The 19736-nt window shown below is 34.2% G+C and overlaps 1 protein-coding gene across 2 annotated transcripts; it reads right to left on the reverse strand.

The window, feature by feature from the left end:
• Positions 1 to 227: 227 nt before the first annotated feature.
• LOC117905921 (tetratricopeptide repeat domain-containing protein PYG7, chloroplastic-like) lies at positions 228 to 10858 on the reverse strand. 2 transcript variants are annotated; one of them, XM_034818801.1, is made up of 6 exons: positions 10626 to 10858; positions 7148 to 7234; positions 6441 to 6496; positions 3938 to 4230; positions 1997 to 2143; positions 228 to 851 (listed from the first exon to the last, which is right to left on the reverse strand). In XM_034818801.1, exons 2-6 carry the CDS (start codon positions 7180 to 7182, stop codon positions 567 to 569), a joined length of 816 nt encoding a protein of 271 aa, XP_034674692.1. In that variant the 5' UTR covers positions 7183 to 7234; positions 10626 to 10858; the 3' UTR covers positions 228 to 566. The 2 variants fall into 2 exon arrangements, with proteins under 2 accessions (XP_034674692.1, XP_034674691.1); XM_034818800.1 differs by having other exon boundaries at positions 6441 to 6492; positions 10626 to 10857.
• Between the last annotated feature and the right edge of the window lie 8878 nt (positions 10859 to 19736).

A 19736-nucleotide genomic window follows, 5' to 3' on the forward strand; every position in this document is an offset into this window, starting at 1 on the left:
CCAAAGGCTTCCTTACTCATAAAGAATGAAATGCAAAAGAAGATTTAATCCTAGCTCAGACCTGAAACCTGCAATGCAGGAGATTAAGAACCCGGTTCAAAAGGCAGAATACAGAAGTTTTGAAAGATTTAGACCATGAAAAATCATCACTTCTTGTACAAGTCAACCATGACATAGCCAATCAAAGGATATCAGAATTGAAGCAGTAGAAAGAGCAGTGTGAGTAGTTGTTGTTCAAGGGTATATTTACTAAGGGCAGCACAACAGAGGAGAGGAGTTAGGAGTATAGAAAGATAAGGCAAGGATTCAGCATTTTATCAGGAACCTTAGGGTGTCTAGTGTTGGGTGAAGCAGACTCAGTGCAGCATCCAATGAAAGCCTCAGAAAACACATGGAACATCTAGAATTTATTTGCCATCCAGAGCCCCTGTCAAGCCAAACTGAGCCAAGTTCTCAAGGCTGTTAGTTAGTGCTCTCACAAGAAGGAAAAAAAACCTCAGAAATAAATGGTCAAAATTCTAGATCACTGTGTGAGAGCTAACACATAATGCTGTGCAAATCATAAATCATCTCTCCTTTGGTTGAGTGGGAACTACTCCTTTGTACAATTGAACACGATCCTTCAACGCATCTCTCCGAGGTCGTGCCACCTTATTGTTAGGATCGAAAAGAAGCACTTCTTCAAATGCCTTAAGAGCAGACTTTAAGTCTTTCTTCTTCTCATAAGCATCACCAAGGTTGTTCCAGGCTGTGACATAGCCTGGTTGAAGTTTCACGGCATTCTCAAACTGAGTGATTCCCTTTTCAAGCTTCCCATCACGAACATAACTGACACCAAGTGCGTTGTAAACCTGGTAAATATTTAAGAGAAGGAAAATATATCAAACCACACATCATGATGCAGCAAAAAATACGAGGCACTCTTATTCTCCTAATTTTCTTTATTGTTTCCCCCTCATCTCCCTACACAACTTATATCTAGTTTGCTTTAGTTCACAATAAACATGGAAGCTAGATGGCAACCCCAATGACTATAACAGCAACAGTCTTCAGTTGGACTGGGATCATCTACATGGCCAAAACAAACTTTTAGCCTATGGAAGAAGAATAATAACACTTGGAGAAATCAATACATGTAATAAAAATTACAAAACAGAATTGAAAATGTAATATTTGGGGGAAAAACTCAAATCCAATCAAGCTGCGGCCAGGTCCATGTACATAACACACTTTTAAAGCCATAATACATTAATTTTGTTTTCCATTTTAACAAAATTCAATTTCTTCCAGTTTATCCAGAAAAGAACAGTGAATGTACTTGCAGATGATTATTCCATGCATGCAAGTTTAGTGATGATATTACAATTGACGGGCTGAAAGGAGAATACTTATCATTTAATAACGCTTCTGGCTTCTATTCTGTTGCATTTTAGTCAATGCAAGAGGTAGAATTTTCTAAAAGAGGACAGACAAAATTAGTGACAACTGCCAACAAGCCCATTATTGGGAGTTGAAGGTGCAGAAGGAGCAGAACTTGTTTATTGGAATTGAGTTCTCAACTATATTTATCCAGACAACATCCACATTTTACTGAAAACATGACCGTCATACTTGTGGACCTATGGTTAGGAATACTTATCATTCAATAACACTTCTGGCTTCTATTCTGTTGCATTTTAGTCAATGCAAGAGGTACAATTTTCTAAAAGAGGATAGACAAAATTAGTGACAACTGCCAACTAGCCCATTATTGGGCGTTGAAGGTGCAGAAAGGAGCAGAACTTGTTTATTGGAATTGAGTTCTCAACTATATTTATCCAGACAACATCCACATTTTACTGAAAACATGACCATCATACTTGTGGACCTATGGTTAGGAATACATCCATTTCCTATTAATATTAAGGCAACACATTAAGTAGCATGTGCATTTGCAAATGGTCCCACATTACTTCTGTCTGTTTGTAGAATAGCAAGGTCCAAGAGACTAGCATACCTGGGCAAGATCTTGATCATCTCCATCCCATTTCTCAATTGCCTGAAGCAAGAATTTAGTAGCAGCTGGATAAAATTTCCTCCGCAACATCACTGCTCCAAGTTCAAACAGTTCAGTTGCACTGGCATCACCACTTCTTACTTGCTCCTGAAATTCCAAAAAGAGAGGCATAATATAAGAAACAGATTCCTGCCAGCCACTCTTTAGTATACATTATAATGAAAAATAAATTTCCTTCAGAAAAAACCATTAGGAAACCAAATCAACAGGGAACAAAAAACACTAAATTAGTGGGAAAAGAAACACTTTTAAAAAAATATTACAGAAGAAAGGAGTGAGTCAATTTTGAGGTTTAGTAAAAACTAGTAGGCCAGCACACAGTCCAAAACATTGTAATTTCATTCATAGGGCATAGATGAGGTTAGTGATTGAACTTCTGACAAGACAAAAATATTGACCATCAAGATACATAGAAATGTACAAAAAATATTCATACTGGAAAAATTATAGAAAAAAAGAAGAAGAAAGAAACTACTATGAACACATGAAATTTTGAAACAAAACTTAGGAACTATTAATACAAATGGTAATATATCATTAGAAGTAGAAGCACTAATAAAAAGATGCATCCCTGAAAAGTATGTGATTTGTAGTGTGAACCCCATGTGTGCAGATGAGTACATACAGATTGAATGTAAACAATCCCATGTTTATTTTGAAGTAATTTAGTGAGGAAGTTCATGTCATCTGTGTCTTGGAGGTCATCCAGTCAGGTGGTCAATGCATTGATGTAGAGGGAAGCCAAATCATTCAAGTTTTTACAACAGATTTTTAAACCCCAACCATTCCCTCACCTTGATCGAAGCACATCTACTTCTATTTACTTGCTTTCATTTAGATCGTCTTTCAGAATTCTTCGATGGTCTAAAGCTAGCTGTTGGAGACATCTCAAACAGCTAGCTTTTTCAAATCAAAATATTGGCAAGATATTGACGACGTTTCTACAATATCTTCAAAGAAAATGGCTTTCAAGGGAAATGTATTGAATATCTCAGCCCTACCAATGTATTGTAGATATTTCAGCAAGAAAATGACAGTGGGAAGTCCTTTAAAATTTAACAGCACCCATCAATACACCACAATATCAGTTTCAGTTTTAATCATTGGATAGTGAAAACACACACATAAGAGACATGAACTAAAAGGGACCTGAAATCAGCACTCTGAGCTTAAAACTAACACAATTAAAAGCATTCAAACTGAAGCCAACTTAAGGGGAGACAAGTTAAGTCATTTTGGTAAAGCATTAAGCTTTACCTTTACATGTATCTAGATAAATGGCCTGAGAAGATCTTCTACTGGGTGGAAATTTCAGGGTATCTGGTGGTTGAAAAGTTGAGTAAATGTTTATACAGATGGGATCTATTCAAATTTTGTGATAGAGTAATTCTAGGATTGAGAAATTCAAAGAGTAATCATGCTGACAGTTGATGATGTTAAGAAGGTTCAATTGGGCAGTTGTGACCGTTTGTTGTCCAAACAAAAAGGAGGCCTTATCCCAGGTAACAATGCTACTAGGAAAATAGCTCTTCTGGTACAAGGATGTGGAAATTTCCTAGAGAACAAGCTATTTTTGTCACTCAATTATCAAAAGCAAATGGAATAACAAAAAGAGAGGGACTTTTTTTTTTTTTTTTTTTGGGAAAAAAACAGTACTTCTCTAGGGATTGACAAATTTGACATTGCAAATGCAAGTGCACCAATTACTACAAGATCATCCTCAATTCCAAAAATCATTTGAACATCATCCCATTTATTTTTTGTAGTCAATATGTTTACTATCAACTATAAATGCAACTAAAAGAAAGATTCATCAATATTCAAAAAAAGGTTGGAAAAGGATAAATGAAAATAATAAATAAAGAAGGACTAGAATCTTACTTGCAATTCTTTAGCAGAAAGGTCAAGTTCTCTACGAACAAGGACTTGACGAATCACAAAAAAGGTTCCAACTCCAATCAAACCTAACAGTAAAAGAAGGTAAGAAAGCTGAATCCCCAATTCAAACAACTCCCCAACCTCATAGACTACATTCATTTTGACATCTTCACTTGAGTGTGCAACTTGTGCAGAAGTCAACCACGAGGCTACTCCACATGAAAGTGCAGATACAGCAATCAGTGGCCTTTTTGCATTTGTAACATCCTCAAAAGCCAAAATGTTAGTCAAGAATCCTGCAATAGTATATTTATTAATAAGATGATTGCTCTTATAAATTAAAACATCTAATGTGCAAAAACTGAAGAGAGGTTAAAAACATGTTATATAAGTGCTGCAGGTCTGAAATTTTGTGAAAAGATAGATGCTTACAGTCTGCTTGGTTAGTCCTATAAAATTAAAAGCGAGAAGAAAATAAAGGAAAGAAGAGACAGCTTAATCATTTTCAAAAAGTGGTGAGTAAGGGTTAGTTCTATAAAACAAAAGGAAAGGAGAAAATAGAGGAAGAAGAGACAGCTTAACCATTTTCAAAGTGGAGAGAAAGGACAGTCCTGAACCCTTTTGAGAGGTAATTATACCTCGTTTCTTAAATGTTGTACTCAATTAGGAAAAGGTGCTATTCCATAGGGGTGAGGTTATGGTGCAGTGCTTGGCCTAATCTCTGCATTGACTGATCTCATTTGAGAAGTCATAATGCTCTACTCTGTGCTCTGAAAAGGTCTGCTCTCAAAAGATGCTACATCACAAAAGCAGTGCACTGTCTAATTGTTGAATTATCCATACATCATTTCATGAATAGAACTTTTTTCCAGCTTCACATGTGTTCCACTCTGCATTCCTCCACCATAAGTTTTTCTCCAGCTCATTTACTTCAAATCCCACAGCACAATGTGGGCCTGATTGGAACAGACCACATTTCTTTCCATTAGACACCCATATCCTTTCATGCTGTACATCACCCCAAGCATGTGGCCCTTCAGACTCCCTAGCTTTACCATCCACATCCACCTGCTAGCATGCAGGCTTATGCCCCTCTTTATCGCAACCAAACCTGGGTTTGAAACCGCTAAGGCCACCAATTCAGGAACATTAAAGAATAAAATACTGAGGCGGGAAACTAATAGACATCCATGTAATCCCAAGTTCCAACAACAAAAAATGGTGTTTAAAAATTAAAAGATTTTGTGCTTGGCAGGGAACATTATCAAGTCTAGCCAGTTCAGAATGGAAAAACTGTGCTGATTACTTGGTCTTGCCTTCATCTTATGCTGAATTGTTCACTGAAACTGATCAACATTTTCATACGCCTTTTGTGAACATCTTACAACTTGGAAAGTAACATAAAATTAGACAAAAAGCACAAGCAACAGAGAATTGGACAAAGAAGCACAAATTGCATTATTACTTCATAGGAATGATGCAGTATCCATGAACAATTATATAGCAGCAAAAACAGCAGAGTAAGCAAGTTTGATTGCTTTTTCCCCTTGAAGAGAAAGAAGGTTAATTGTATAATAATATGTCAAGTGGGAATCAACCAACCCCCATTCCTATCATCAGCAAATGCCGCTCACTGACTGGTGCATCTGGATCTTTAGGTCATTTACCACAAATTAAAATGGGACTTGGGAATTGTTAAGCTACCAAATCAACCCAAAAGCATAAATTGCTAAGTNAAATGTCCTCATGAGCAACTTTTTTGGGTTTTCATGTGTACTCAATAAATGAAAGAAAGAAATAAGCAATGAGGTTCAAACTTATGACCTCCCTAATAACAAAATTCTGATACTATGTTAACCTATCAATTTGACCAAAAAGCTTAAGTTGTTAGGTAATAATAGACTAACAATTTATAGCTAGTTGATATAGGCTACAACACTAACAGGAATGATAAAAATATGAGATGGACCAAGCTTTCAGATCTCTCAAAAGTACAGTGTTGTACACTACATGTAGGTTTCAGATTAAGAGATGTCTGGCTTGAGGGCTATGAGGCCTCCAAATGCCTATAGACTAGAATGATCCGGATGGATATGCCGGTGGACCATGTATTACAATTGCTACATGTGAAATAAATTAAAAGACAAAAAAGATAAGCAACTAAGGCCTCGTTTGAGATAGTTTTTTGTTTTTTGCTTTAACTAGAAGCTAAAGTCAACACAAAGTTATAATTTTCACAAGGCATTATTCGCATTGTAAAAGTTTTAGTAAACATGAAATAACTTACTTCATAAGCCAAAATCAAATTTCAAGGTGAGGCAACATTTTTCTTGACTTCCATATTAAGCTCTCTTATAAATCATAGCTCTTTTGAAAAAATTATTAAAACAGGTATTAAAGCTCTTTTTAAGCTTTAAAAACAGCTTTTGACTTTTAAGAAACCAACCCAAATAGAGTCTAAACTTAATTGACAATAAGATTGTGAAAACACAGAACAGGGAATTACCTTTAAGATTTCTTGAAGTCAAGGATTTTATTGCTACTTCCCTTCCAAATATCTGCCTTCATCCACAGGGAGAGAAAAAAAATTAGTAACAGCATAGGTATGGCATAGCTTCTAAAGAAGTTTCTAGTCAACAAAAATTTGGACATAGAAAGGATGAACAAAATGATTTTTCAAGTTCTTCATGCATGGATAGAAACTAAAGGATAAGGAATAGATTTTCATGCTCTGATTTACCTACAACCCTCTATACAGAATCCAATTACATAAGATAATATGTCACACTTTAGGAAGTCATGTCTCTATGATTGATCACAACTTTGATCTACCAAGGTGTTTAAATAATTCTTCCAATTTAACAATCTCAACCAAAAAAGATAAAAAAAGGAATAAAAGGTTACCTTTTTCATAAAGAAAAATAAACTTTAACCAAATTCTTATGGACGCTGATTTGGTGTTAATATCTGGATACGATATACAAAGATGTGATTATCATACAAGTGCAGTTCTTTTTGTCCATTGAATTGACTAAGTTTTTAACTAAAGAAGTTACAAACATGGAATATGATATATTCTTCTACTACCAATTAAAGAAGAATCAAACATATGTACAAGTTTTGTACAATTAATCACCATGCTTTCTTCAGTAAAAGCTTGTTTCTTGACTGAAGGTCTTTATTGAAGTTTATAGAGGCTGTTAGCACACATACCTGCAATATAGGAGATTCAGTGACATCCAGCCCATGATCTGTCACAGAGGTTGCTGAAGTGGGTGCACTACAACGCTGAGTAGTAACCTGGGTTTAAACAGCAACATTAAGAGAAGTTGAGAGATAGATGTAGTCTCAATTTCAGAAGAATGTGGTGACAAGGAATATTGGATATCCCAAAAGGTTTCATCTGCCTATACAAAATGAGCAAAAGTTGCATATTCAAGGTATGTGCAAATTATTTATTTTCTTTTTGCCATGTTATCTCAAACAGGAATATTTTTTAAGTTACTAAAATACAGCCACCAAATATTAAGATTCAATAACTGAGAAAACTATTACAGATCAAAAGTGATATAACTTCCGCTTATCTAAGTGAAGTGAGATTAGACAAGTCACTAAAGCAAAGTTCTAGCATGAGGGCCTCAAAGAAGTGGCTTTCTTGAGGGTTGCAAATCTCATTGTTGAAGGTGACTATGGTTGGTTTTTTTTTTTTTTTTGATAAGTAAGGTGACTATGGTTTTATATCTTCGACAACCATGGGAAATAGAGGTGTTTAATGCTGCTGAAGGTGCTAGAATGAGGGGAGTTCATGACATCTCTAGGATAATTTGGCCTATCTTTCATTGGAGTGCTAAGTTGGATAAATCAGATGGTACACAAATTGGCAAAGAGGAAGTCTAGAACTCTAGATTGCAAGAGGTTTTTTTAGGAAGCTATTCACACTCTTGAGAATGTTAGGATTTGTTGTTTCCCTTGTTTGTTTTGTGTTTATTCCTTCTTCTTTTTTTCATTAAGCAATCTCATTCTTCCCTGCAAATTTGCATCTTATCATTAATAAATTCTGTTCCTCAGTCAAAAATAAATAAACAAATAAGATCTTAAACTAAAATTTTACAATTCATGACAGCTCCAGAGAAAGATTCACTGGTACTGGTAGTTAATTAAGAACGCCATGCTAATTAAGAACACATAAAAGCCCATCATTCTTACACTATTGAATAGAACAAGTATTTGATTTGGTTTGAGTATTTGCATTTGACATTGTGAAATTATTTCCCAAATTAAATCAGAAGCAAAATAAATAAACAAATAAATAGAGATGGGAAAATAGAGAATATGCTGCAATGGTACAATGTAAATGTTAGAAATTACACACCAATGTTCAGAAAAAGATTTTATTAGGAGAGGAACTTATTACAAAGGGGAAAAGAACATTTCTAGATTGCTAATTTTTACATGGAATTACAGAACCAAAATATCAGTTGCTAGTTACTAGTCTAATATGGTAACTGAACATCAGGAATTAAAACGAATCATTTTCCCTTTTTCTGTTTTCGTTGTATTTACATCTCAAATCTGCTGTGATATACCATCACTTCTCTTGAAAGCATGCATACACCTTGTAAAAAGCTAACTCATATTTTAGCTTCTTCCACAAGTGTGAAAGAAGATGAATCTTTTTAGGTTGCTAAATTTAACCTTCTAACGGAAAATTTTCACTTCAATTATGAAATCCAAAATGCTGAAACTAGAGTACCGCTGTTCTATAGTAATAGATAGCAGATGTCTCCAAATCCTTCTTGCTTGTTCTATGGTTTTACTTTCTTCTTTGGAAGTTTAGAATGTACTATATTCTTTTTTAGAGAACCCACTGTAAAATTTTTGAATTTTTTTCCCCATACAGATGATAAGAAGAAGCTTCCAATGGTTTGCCAATCAACCCTTAAAAATATATGTTCTTAGAGTGAAAAATATAATTAGTTTATCCATTGTTTAAATCTAACACTGGAAGACATACACAGCCTCTTTTGTCATATAGAGCCAGTAACATGCATCCTTTGGCCTATGGTATGAAGTTCCCAGTGATATGCTGGAGATCCTATGGTTGCAGCAATTGAGGGAAAAATTCTATACACAGAGACCAACAGCCAAGTTGCATCCAATTCATTGGGACTCATCTTGTTAGGGCACAAACCTAGTCAGTCCTAGCCCTGTTAAGACAACCCACTTGAAAATTTACACTCTCAGAAAACAAGACAATCAGGATAACTCATGAACCAAAAAAACTCCTCTTAAATACCTTAATTAATAACATCTAAGTTCCAATGCCCTTCTTGACAAACCCAGTTTAACCAAATGAAGGTTTATAGCCAAAATAACTGAAGTCATAGATTTGGATTAAATTTATAACCTTTACAAAATACTTCTTGATGAAAAGATCCAAATACAGTACACACTGAAGAACAATTCTAACCTCCAATCACTTGAAATTGACCACTCCAAAGTCATTTTTTTCAGCCATTCTACTTTTTCTAGGACCATCATATCCTACTAATCTGGGTAAAATCCAAGACTAAACCAAAAACAATCTGACTATTATCTTGTTAAAGCATTCACCTCAAATAAGATTAAACAAAATAGAATATAATTGTACTATATCAAACCAACAGATCAAGATAATATTTTCTACCAACCTCCATTTTGCTGCTGGGAAACAAAGATAAAGAAAAGAAAATTGGAGTTTTCAGTCTCATGTTTTTTGTCAATTCTGTTTCTTAAAAACCCAAGAACTGAGCTAATCCAAACAGGCACATTAAGCTTAATAGGAAGTGTTCTTCCGTTCTCTTTGCTCCTAAATTATGAAAATTAAGGTTAAAATTCTTCCTTCCTTTTTCATTTTGTGGCTTTTCCACACCAATGCAACTGTACTGAAACTGTTTAATTAGAGACTTGCACAATTAGCAGCAGTAGCAAAAGGAGTAGCAGTAGTGGTAAAAAGCAGGGTGCTGATGCAAGTGATGAAATTAAAACTCAAATTTTTTTACTTCTTCCTGCATTTTCTCAGAAAACAACCAAACCAACAACACCATCAACACCTGGGTATTAAAAGGCCAAAAAAATTCGTGCACAAATACATCAGTAGCAGCAGCAGTGGTCAAGACTTGACTGTGGGGCTGTGATGAAAGTAATGAAAATTAAAATTCAAAACCTTATATCTCTTCTTTTCCCTCATTTTCTCAGCAACCTAATACACCCAACAGTGCCACAGCCCATGAATTAAAAGACAAACATAATTAGTACATAAATACTCATATAGTAGCAACGGCTGGAAGAGTAGCAGCAGTAGTAAAGAATTGAAAGCCGGGTTCTGATGGAAATAGAAAAAATCAAGATTCAAAATCTCAATTCTCTTTTCCCTCATTTTCTCAGCAATCAAGCAAGACTAACAGTACCCAAACCCGAGAATTAAAACCAAAACAAAATTGGCACACAATTAGTAGGGAAGAACTCCAAGCAGGGTTCTATCTTAAACAAACAAAAACCAAAATCCAGAAAAGCTAATTTCCTTTCTAGTCCAGAATTTCCCCACCAACCAAACATACCCACAGCAACAAAAACACATGAACCAGAAACCCAGAAAGGAGGAAACACAAAAACAAAAAAGACAAAAAAGAATCCAAACTAGGGGTTTTACCTCAAGAGCGAGTCTGTAAGGCCTCCAATTGCGAGACCCAGATGAAGAATGGCGGGGATGGTGGTTCTGGAGAGGTGGTGGAGATGAAATAGTGGATTGGATTTGGAGAAGCATGTCTTTTACTAGGGTTTTTGCTGAGTAGTGGTGTGAAGTGGGAAGCATCAACTGATCTGCAAGAGAGGGAAAATGGGTGGTTTTATCTGAAAAGTGAAGCTTTAAGAGTTGGTTGCGTTGAAGATAAAGTTCACCTGCAGTGACATGCTATTAAAGATATGCACAATAAAATAAGAAATATTTGCATGGGGCACATTTGGAAAAACATTTTTCAGCTTATTCGTGCAATTTACATTCACATAATTTCATGTGTTTGCACATTCTTTGAACAAATTTGATTTCATCAAATATCTAAATGATCCAAATTGTAAGTCCACTATGGTACCAAATCCATATCTTAACAATCTTATTACGATAATGTTAATTTATAAGCTTCCATGCTTGCACCTAGTAAGATGTATTAATATTTTTTATGGTCCAATTATGGATATATTATGATTTTAAATGATAACTGAGTTCTATATTTCTCATAATTTATGTGCTTCACACAATCCCATATTTATTTGTGAATGGCTAAGTCCAAATTGCACTAACTTTTGATAAGGATTTTGGGTTTTAACTTCTCCAAACTTTTTTTTACTATAAGGTGACCTTTCCGACCCCAAGCTACATGCAAGAGGATGGAGAGGGAGACTAGACCGAGTTGGTGTTGGGATAAAACCTTTAAAAATATGACATGATGTCATGATAAATAAATTTCATTATTATTTATATCATGATTCTAATTTTCCATTTACTATCTATGTTGAACATTCAAACCTAAAGCATTTACATTGTACATGATTTGAGTGCATTAGGAGTTGAATAAAATATCTAAGTTATGAGTTTCTTGTAAGTAGATGAATTGTTCACAACTGATTAATTGAACTTAACCCATTTTGAGGTTGTAGTGTACTACCTCCTAATTAGAAGGATGATTTGTTTTAGTCATTAAGATAAGTTTCATATGATGAGTACACTAGTATGTGTGGTTATACATTGAACAAGACTTATAGCGAGTTATAACATTGGCTATCGGGTAGTCATAACTTCATCAAACTATTATATTGCGTGAGTTCTTAACCTTAAGAGAATATTAAGCTAATGTTAAGGTCTTCAGTGGTCACGACCTACGAGTGACACCCTAAGGTAGTTATATTAGGATATCACCCTTAAAAACATGACATGATGTAACAATAATTAATTTTATTTTCTCAATTGATCTATCCTACTCCATTATACTCTCTGAGCATTCAAGTTTGATAGCTTTTGCATCATACATAACTTAGGTGCATTAGGAGTTGCATGAAAGATCCAAGCCATGGGTTCCTTATAAGTAAAGGAGTTGTTCACAACTAGTTCATGGATTTAAGCAATCCATTTGAGGTTGTAGTGTACTACATTATAATTTAAAGGATGACTTTTCTTGGTCATTGAGATGAGTTTCATGGTGAGTGCACTAATATGTATGATTATACATTAGAGATAACCTATGGTGAGTCATGACATTGACTATTGGTAGTCATGATCTCACCAAGCTACTATATTGCAATGAGCTCACAACCTTGAGAGGATAATGAGCTTATGTTAAAGTCTTTATTGGCTTTAACCTATAAGTGAGACTCTAAGGTGATTATATATTTCCTATGGATTAAGTTATTGTTGATGAAGGTTAATGACAATAAGTATACTCAAGACAGACACCATGATATTTCATGGGTTTGAGATAGCATGTTCCCTTAGATGATTCTAAGGATATGTAATCAAGGAATTTATGGTTGTACTAATTCCTTAATTAGAAATTGGCATATGTTCTTAGAGAGTTATAATACAATCAATCATTTAATAAGAGGATTTGAGACTCAAGGCTGATAGAGGTAAACTTGAGAGGTTAATAGCCTTGGAATCTTTGGATTACTCCATTCTAAGTCTTGGATTGACGTAGTGGATGCAAAACTATCCTAAGGATACTAAATCTATGCAATAAAAGCATTCCAAAAATAAATAATCTTATATTTAAGTGCTCAAAATAAAATAATTAAGATCAAGATTCCCATATCAATTCCAATTAGTGAAGAGAGCGATATGGATCTTGAATACCTCATAATCTTTTACCCAATAACTCTCTTTCATTTTCTATCAGCATTGAGGTGGTGAAAGCCTCTCGTAGAGAAAGCTAGGGTTTTCTTCTCTTTGGAGTGAATAGGAAGACTAAAACTTTAAGCCTTAACCCCTAAAATTTAGTTTATATAGGCTTTTAGTGGGCTTAGGTGACTTGAGCCCATTTTGGATTTGTGTCACTTAATCCATTCTACTTAAATTGTAATTAATTAATTAGCCTTATTTGGTTTTAATTAATCTGTGGACCTGCATTTTTCATGTGTGTCCCCACTCAATCGACGAGACTCATTTATATTGGTAAAAAATTAGTTTTAGAAAAGTTGGAGTCGCCACTTATTTTATTTTATTTTAAAAAGAAAAATAAAACAAAAAAGAAAACCTTAAAAAAGTGACTCCATAGTTTTGGAAAAGCAAATCTTGAAAAACCCGAGTCTTGGTCCGGGGATCAGGTTACTTATTGGGAAGGTACCTCTAAGAGATAGCACCCCTCTAAGCCCTAAAGAGGTCTCTATTGACTAAGTCGAGGGAAAAGTGGCAATTAATCAATTGATTGAAGGTACCTAGATAAGCTAAGGTGATTTCAAAACTAACATGCCAAAAAAGAAATCAAATCAGAATCGCAAAGGAGGGTTAGGATGTGTACCTGGAATGCCTCTCAAGCGCTATCATAAGACATTAAAGTTAGCACAAAAATATATCACACGACATGTATTTAATCAGAGCAAATCGAACAAACATCTAGGCACCTAAGGATGGAATCAAACATAGACAAAGCTCACAACAACACACATATTCATAAAATTCTGAAAAGTAAGTGATAGAGAATGTACTTGGATAACATGCATAATTTATAAGATTCCTCCAAAAATGCTAGAGTGGTTAGGACAAGTATAAATTATTAACATCTTTATTATGTCTAATATACAGTACCAAAGCCAAAATTGAGTCGAGATAAGTCAAATGACTCTAAAAATAAATAACCAATTCAAGCAATGTACAAGATCATTAGCATGCAATTAGAAAAGGGAGCGTCAAAAAACAATTTCTAAAACAATGTCTTGGAATGGAATTTAATTACAAAAAATTTCAGAAAACAACACCTACACATCTAGAACAACATACCAAAAACCGAACACTCATTTAAATGATAGATTGCAGCAAAGACATCCAAAAGTTCCAGAAGGTACAGATTAGGTAAAAAATAGTGGCATGCATAAATGAATTTTTTAAAATATAAGAGATCACATAAAATCATACAAAAAATCACACACATCGTTTAAAGTATCTATATCATGAAAAAATAAATTCAGGATCGGGTAGTACTCAAAAATATTTTTAAAACACTATAGCTAATCAAATATCCAGAATCCATCATGTATAGTAAGTACGAATTTGAAAAATCATATCTCCCTCAAAAAAACATATTTTTAATATTTTATATGTCTAAAATCAATTTCAAGAAGTCTAGAATTAAAAAAAATATAAATCAAATTTAAAAAGTCATCTATTATTTTATTTTTATAAAAATATTTCGGATATCTAGAACTAGGTGAAAACAAAGCCCTCCTAAAAACTCATTTATAAATTCTATTCCAAAATTGCTTTCTAACATAAACGAAATTTTAAATTCAAGTTCAAGAAGTGAGGAAAATCATACCGGTTATGGAAATTTTTCAAAAAAATATTTTGAAGTTGCTGAAACAAATTTTAAAGCGAAAGGGTTAGTGATTGAATGGAAACTGGCAACAAGGAAGAGTTTTGAAAAAATGATTTTATGTAGGGGTTCCACCAATTCCCTAGTTGATAGACACAAATCTAGCTTAGAATTATCCCATTTATTTGGGACCACAAGCTTGGATTCATGTCTTACTCAAAACCAAATTTTTTATTGAAAACTGAGAAAGATGCGAACCGATCAAGACATGGTTGCCTATTATTTAAGAAAATGAGATTTTGATTTTAAGGACTCTAAATGAGTTTTTGAAATGCACTTTAACGAGGAACATTTTGAGAAAATGTTTCTTTTTAAAAGGAAAGACATTATTCGCAAACAACAATACGTAAGGATCAAACAAAGGCAACCTAGAGGAAGACAAAATTTCAAAGTAAAATTTTTGACAACCAACGAAACCAATATGGTGAGAGTAAAAGCTAACCTTCACGAGTTTCTGATGGCCTCCAAGAATTAAATTTGATGAAGAAACGTGAAAGCAAATAACTAAACGACCTTAGATCAAATAAAGTCAATCAGATATCAATCAAGAACTAATAAGGATTAATCAAGGGCATAAACTGAGGATATGATCAATAATTAAATTAAATCAATCGAACACACAAACCTATGTAAAATATGGTACCATAAGCACTTGAAATTCTAAAACACCTAAACTAAATGAGGATCAATCAAGAACTAGAGCTTAACACACTTAAAACATGAATATGATGACCATGGGTCAGGTAAATTAATTAATTAAAATTCTAAAGACTCATAAATCAAATATGATCAATCTAAAAAACAAAATTAACAAATATAGTGATAATGATATAGAATCAAATAAATTAACCCACCAAAATCCTAAAGCATCACACAAATTAATTAGGATGAACCCAAAAACTAAGATTAAATAAAAACAAGATGATAATGACATAAAACCAAATAAATTAATCAAACTAGAATTTTAAAGGCACACAAACTAAATTGAATCCAAAAAACTAATGAACAAAACACTAACTTTTAATCTAACAAAAAAAAAATCTAATAAACTAATAAACAAAAGAGAAATAAAAAACTAAAGAACAAAGAAACTCACTTACCTTTTCGAATAGGTGCGCGAACTGTGGCAATGTCTCCAACCTGTATGTGTGTGGTCATTCCAAGATGCAACCTCCACTTTCATTTTTTTATGGCGCAACCTACCTTTCATCTTATGGTGCATCATGTGGAAAATTCTGTGGTGCGGTTGGCTATTTATCAAGGTGCATGTCATGTCCTAAAAGTGGCAACAGAGTCTTTTTTCTTCAAGGGGTGAGCGGCTGATGATGAACCATTCGTGTACGTCAATGAATGATGTCATGGATGGTTGCTCAGATGGTGTCGGTGGAGAATTTCTTATAGCATGCACTGTACTTGGAGATGCAAGCGTGATTGCCTCAAGTGTGTTGTTGATCATGTATTAGACTTGTGATGTCGCTTGAACAACATGGGAGTCAAGGATTGATGCAATCTGATGTGCAATGAGTGAAATGGCATGTCTCGATGGGATGCTGATAGTCTCAATGCCTGATGCGCATCTCCTATGCTGTGTACTGCTCAAATTATCATTTTGTGTGTAGTTTGTGCAAGTGATGTCCGAAATCCTAATGGATGCAGCCCGTCCAAAATCTAGTGATGATTGCTTCCAAAAGTCATCCAAAATGATTCCCTTTAAAAGAATGTCGGTCAATCATTTTTTTTTGAGATGGTGTTATGTGGGTGATTTTTCCAAAAAAAACATTACTGCGTGTGCTATGTAGAATGGAGAATCATGGTCTCCATGTCCTCCTCTATGGCAGTCTCCTTTTGCTCTCCCATACCTGGAATTCCCCATTTTAACCTTCCATCCAAAGTCTTTTCTGCTTCAAATCCTCCTATATAAATATATATATATATATATATATATATAATAGCGCATGCAACCATGGATTTTTCCTTAAGAACCCTCTCAAAGCTGTGAGTCTTCATAAATCCATTTCAAACCATGTCTTCATCTCCTAAGAATCCCCTCAATATTGTCTTTTTTTTTTTTTTTTTTAAATTGTGTGTATCCCTTAAACCTCCCAAAATGGAAATCCCACCTTCCAAATATCAATCTCAATGTGACCGTGCACACCATCCATACCTTCACTACAAAATTTCAAAGTTAATAGATAAAATAAAATAATAATCATAAAAATGAGTAAAAGTAATAAAAATAAAAATAAAAATACAGAAAAAAAAAACATTTAAACAAAATTATTTAATTAAAATAAATAAGTAATGACAAGTATTATGGAAAAGTGAAAAAATAATAGAAAAATAAAATAAATGAGAAAATAGACAAGATAATAAATAAAATAAACAAAAATATAATAATAAAAAGTCGAGTCATGTGATTTTACAAAAACGAGCCATGCAAGTCATTCAAGCCATGTGATACATGCAAGATGTGCCAAAAAGGTGACCTAAGCAAGACTAAGTAAATCTAAGTGGGTCAAGGTGTGTTAAAATAGGCCCAAGTGAGCCTAGGTGGGCCTAAATGAGCCAAGTGCATCTAAATGGGCCCAGTGTACCTAGATATGCTAGCCTAAAAGTGTATCTAGATGAGTTGTCCAAAAAAGAAAGGAAAATCCTAGGCCTAACTCAAGATTTCCAAGGGTCACAATAAGGGGTCAGATAAATCCCTCAACCAGAGTTTCCGAGATGACTCAAAAAGGTAAGTTGTATGAGTAGCCATGGGCCACCAAGAGACTACTATAGAGTACTGAAAGAGCACTTAAAGACGTGTTAAATGGACAAAATAGAGAGTTTACATAATCAATTAGCCCAATCATTTGTATCGCTGAAGAAAATACTTTATCTTAATTCTATCATATATCATGGTGCTTTTATTAAGAATACCTATTGCAACCAACCTCCATCAACAATGACCCAATTCATAGAGAGTATATGACTACTGCATGGTCTCGCCTATAGGTCAAAGTCTTCTGTTGATTTCAACACATACTCAATATCTTCTCAAGGTTAAGAGTCCATGCAATATGGTAGCTTGGTGAATCATGACAACTTGATAGTCTTATGTCATGATTCACCGTAGGTCTTATCTAATATGTAACCAAACACTCTAGTACACTAACCATGGTAACCATTTTTTTGACGACCAAGACAAGTCGTCTCTTCAATTAGGAAGTAGTGTACTACATACAACATTTATTGGATTACCCAAATTCATGAACTGATTATGAACTACTTATCATCTTATAAGAAACCTATGACTTATATCTTCCATGCAACTCCTAATGTACCCAAGTCATATACAATGCAAGTAATATGTCATGAATGCTTAAATCAATATCAATGCATACAAAAGATAGACAAATGGAAACTCAAGTCTAACTTTGTTACTTCATGTCTTGCTTTTAAGAGTTTTATCTCAACAAACTCCTATTAGCCCTAAAAACGGACTAGATATCGTAGAAAGAATTTGCTCCACAATTAGATCACCTCTCCAAACTATCACATAAAAAAAATAGTAGTTCATCTTTATGATTTTTCTTTTCTATTGGTATCTTAGTTCTTTAGACTCTGCCACGATCCCATTGTTATCACAAAACAGGATCATAGACGATACAACTAAAGGAACTACCCATAGTTCCAAAAGAAATATCATAAGTCAAAAGACTTTCTTTATTGTTTCAAAAGCATCAACAAATACCACTTAGAGTACACACATACCTAAAGACAGACTTGCAAGAGTATTCATCAGATTGATAGTCTAATTCCCGACATCTAAGGAGTACTAACTCATTGTAAAGACTCACAAGCATATATTCTCTCATTCTCCTAAGATACTTAAATATATGTTTGACTCTGCCCAAGGCTTCTAAGATTGGACTAATATATATTCATCATCCTTACAACAAAGCAAATATACGATCTAGTACATACATAAAGTTACCTATTACACATGCATAATTTATTATCTAAATGCAATTTCTCTCCATAGATGTCGAAGGACATCTATCCAAAGAAAGGGAAACCCCAAACTTATGAATACCAAACCCTTCTTGGAGTCTTGCATCATGCACTTCACCAAATGCTTATTAATATAGGTGATATAACACAATTTTCCTATTCTTGCAGTCCTAAAGGACTTTAATCCCAAGAATATATTACAATCCTTCTAGATTTTCATCTCTAACTAAGTCGACAACTAGATCTTGATTGATGATAATGTCTCTATGTAGACACTTCATTTTGTCCTCATAGCACATGTTTTTTATCACACTTATTACCCACCGCCTTGTGCCTTCTTGTAGTACGCATGTAGGATCCTTTTTTGCTTATTTGTTTATCATGCACCTTGGTGGTATGTTTGTTATTCAACTTTGACATTGAGTTTTGGGCCACTTTTAGAGACCTTTAGGAGCGAGGTTTTGGATTCGTAGCATAACTTTAGTGACATCCTAGGTTATCCTAAAGTTTCAATACATTTGGAGCTTGATTAGGTTCTTTTCGACGACCTAGGATCCTTTTGGGGACAAATCGAACTTAGGGAATTAGTTGAACTAGTCAATCTAACCAATTCAATCGGTCTAGGCTACTAGTTGAACCAATTCTTCAATCGATTCATCGTGTTTTGTTGTTTTGGGTTAGTTTCAACTCTATTTTAAGCATTTTTTTTTCATGGGGCTTCTAAGAGTGTTTCAGGTGGGTTTTAATGAGTTTTAACCCTAGGTTAGAGACTTCTTGGGTTTAATTGTGGTTTAAGAGAGTTTTGGTTGTTTTTGAACTTTGAAGAAGATAAGGACAAGTGCCTTAATCTCCACCATCCCTTATCCTATAAAAAGAGGCCTTGGGAGTTAGGATTAAGAGGATTCTCTTGACATTTTAGGAAGGGAAACTCTACTAATTTTCAGTGAAGGAGAGAGAAAAAATGAGAGTTTGATTAAAGGCTTGGTTTGAAGGGAGATTTGGCTAGCTAGAAAGCAAGCGCTCAGTTGTGTGGAGAATTCTTGGTAAGTTCTTTTGGATTTCATTCTCTCTTTCTCATTCTTAGTTCACTTTCATCTTCTGTTGATTCTTGGGTTGATTTATATGTTGTATGTAGATATTAGAAGTCACACATTGGATTGTTGTTTATTTTATTCTTCATTTATAAG

Source organism: Vitis riparia, chromosome 18 (assembly GCF_004353265.1).
Source record: "Vitis riparia cultivar Riparia Gloire de Montpellier isolate 1030 chromosome 18, EGFV_Vit.rip_1.0, whole genome shotgun sequence".
Lineage (NCBI taxonomy): Eukaryota > Viridiplantae > Streptophyta > Magnoliopsida > Vitales > Vitaceae > Vitis > Vitis riparia.

Excerpts from the sequence above, each read along its gene's own strand:
- LOC117905921 (XM_034818800.1), bottom strand. The coding sequence starts at position 10,787 with ATGCTTCCCACTTCACACCACTACTCAGCAAAAACCCTAGTAAAAGAC. Across the intron at positions 7,235-10,625 it reads CTTACAGACTCGCTCTTGAG|GTTACTACTCAGCGTTGTAG; the intron begins GTAAAACCCCTA and ends GTTTAAACCCAG. Across the intron at positions 2,144-3,937 it reads TTTCTGCTAAAGAATTGCAA|GAGCAAGTAAGAAGTGGTGA; the intron begins GTAAGATTCTAG and ends TTGGAATTTCAG.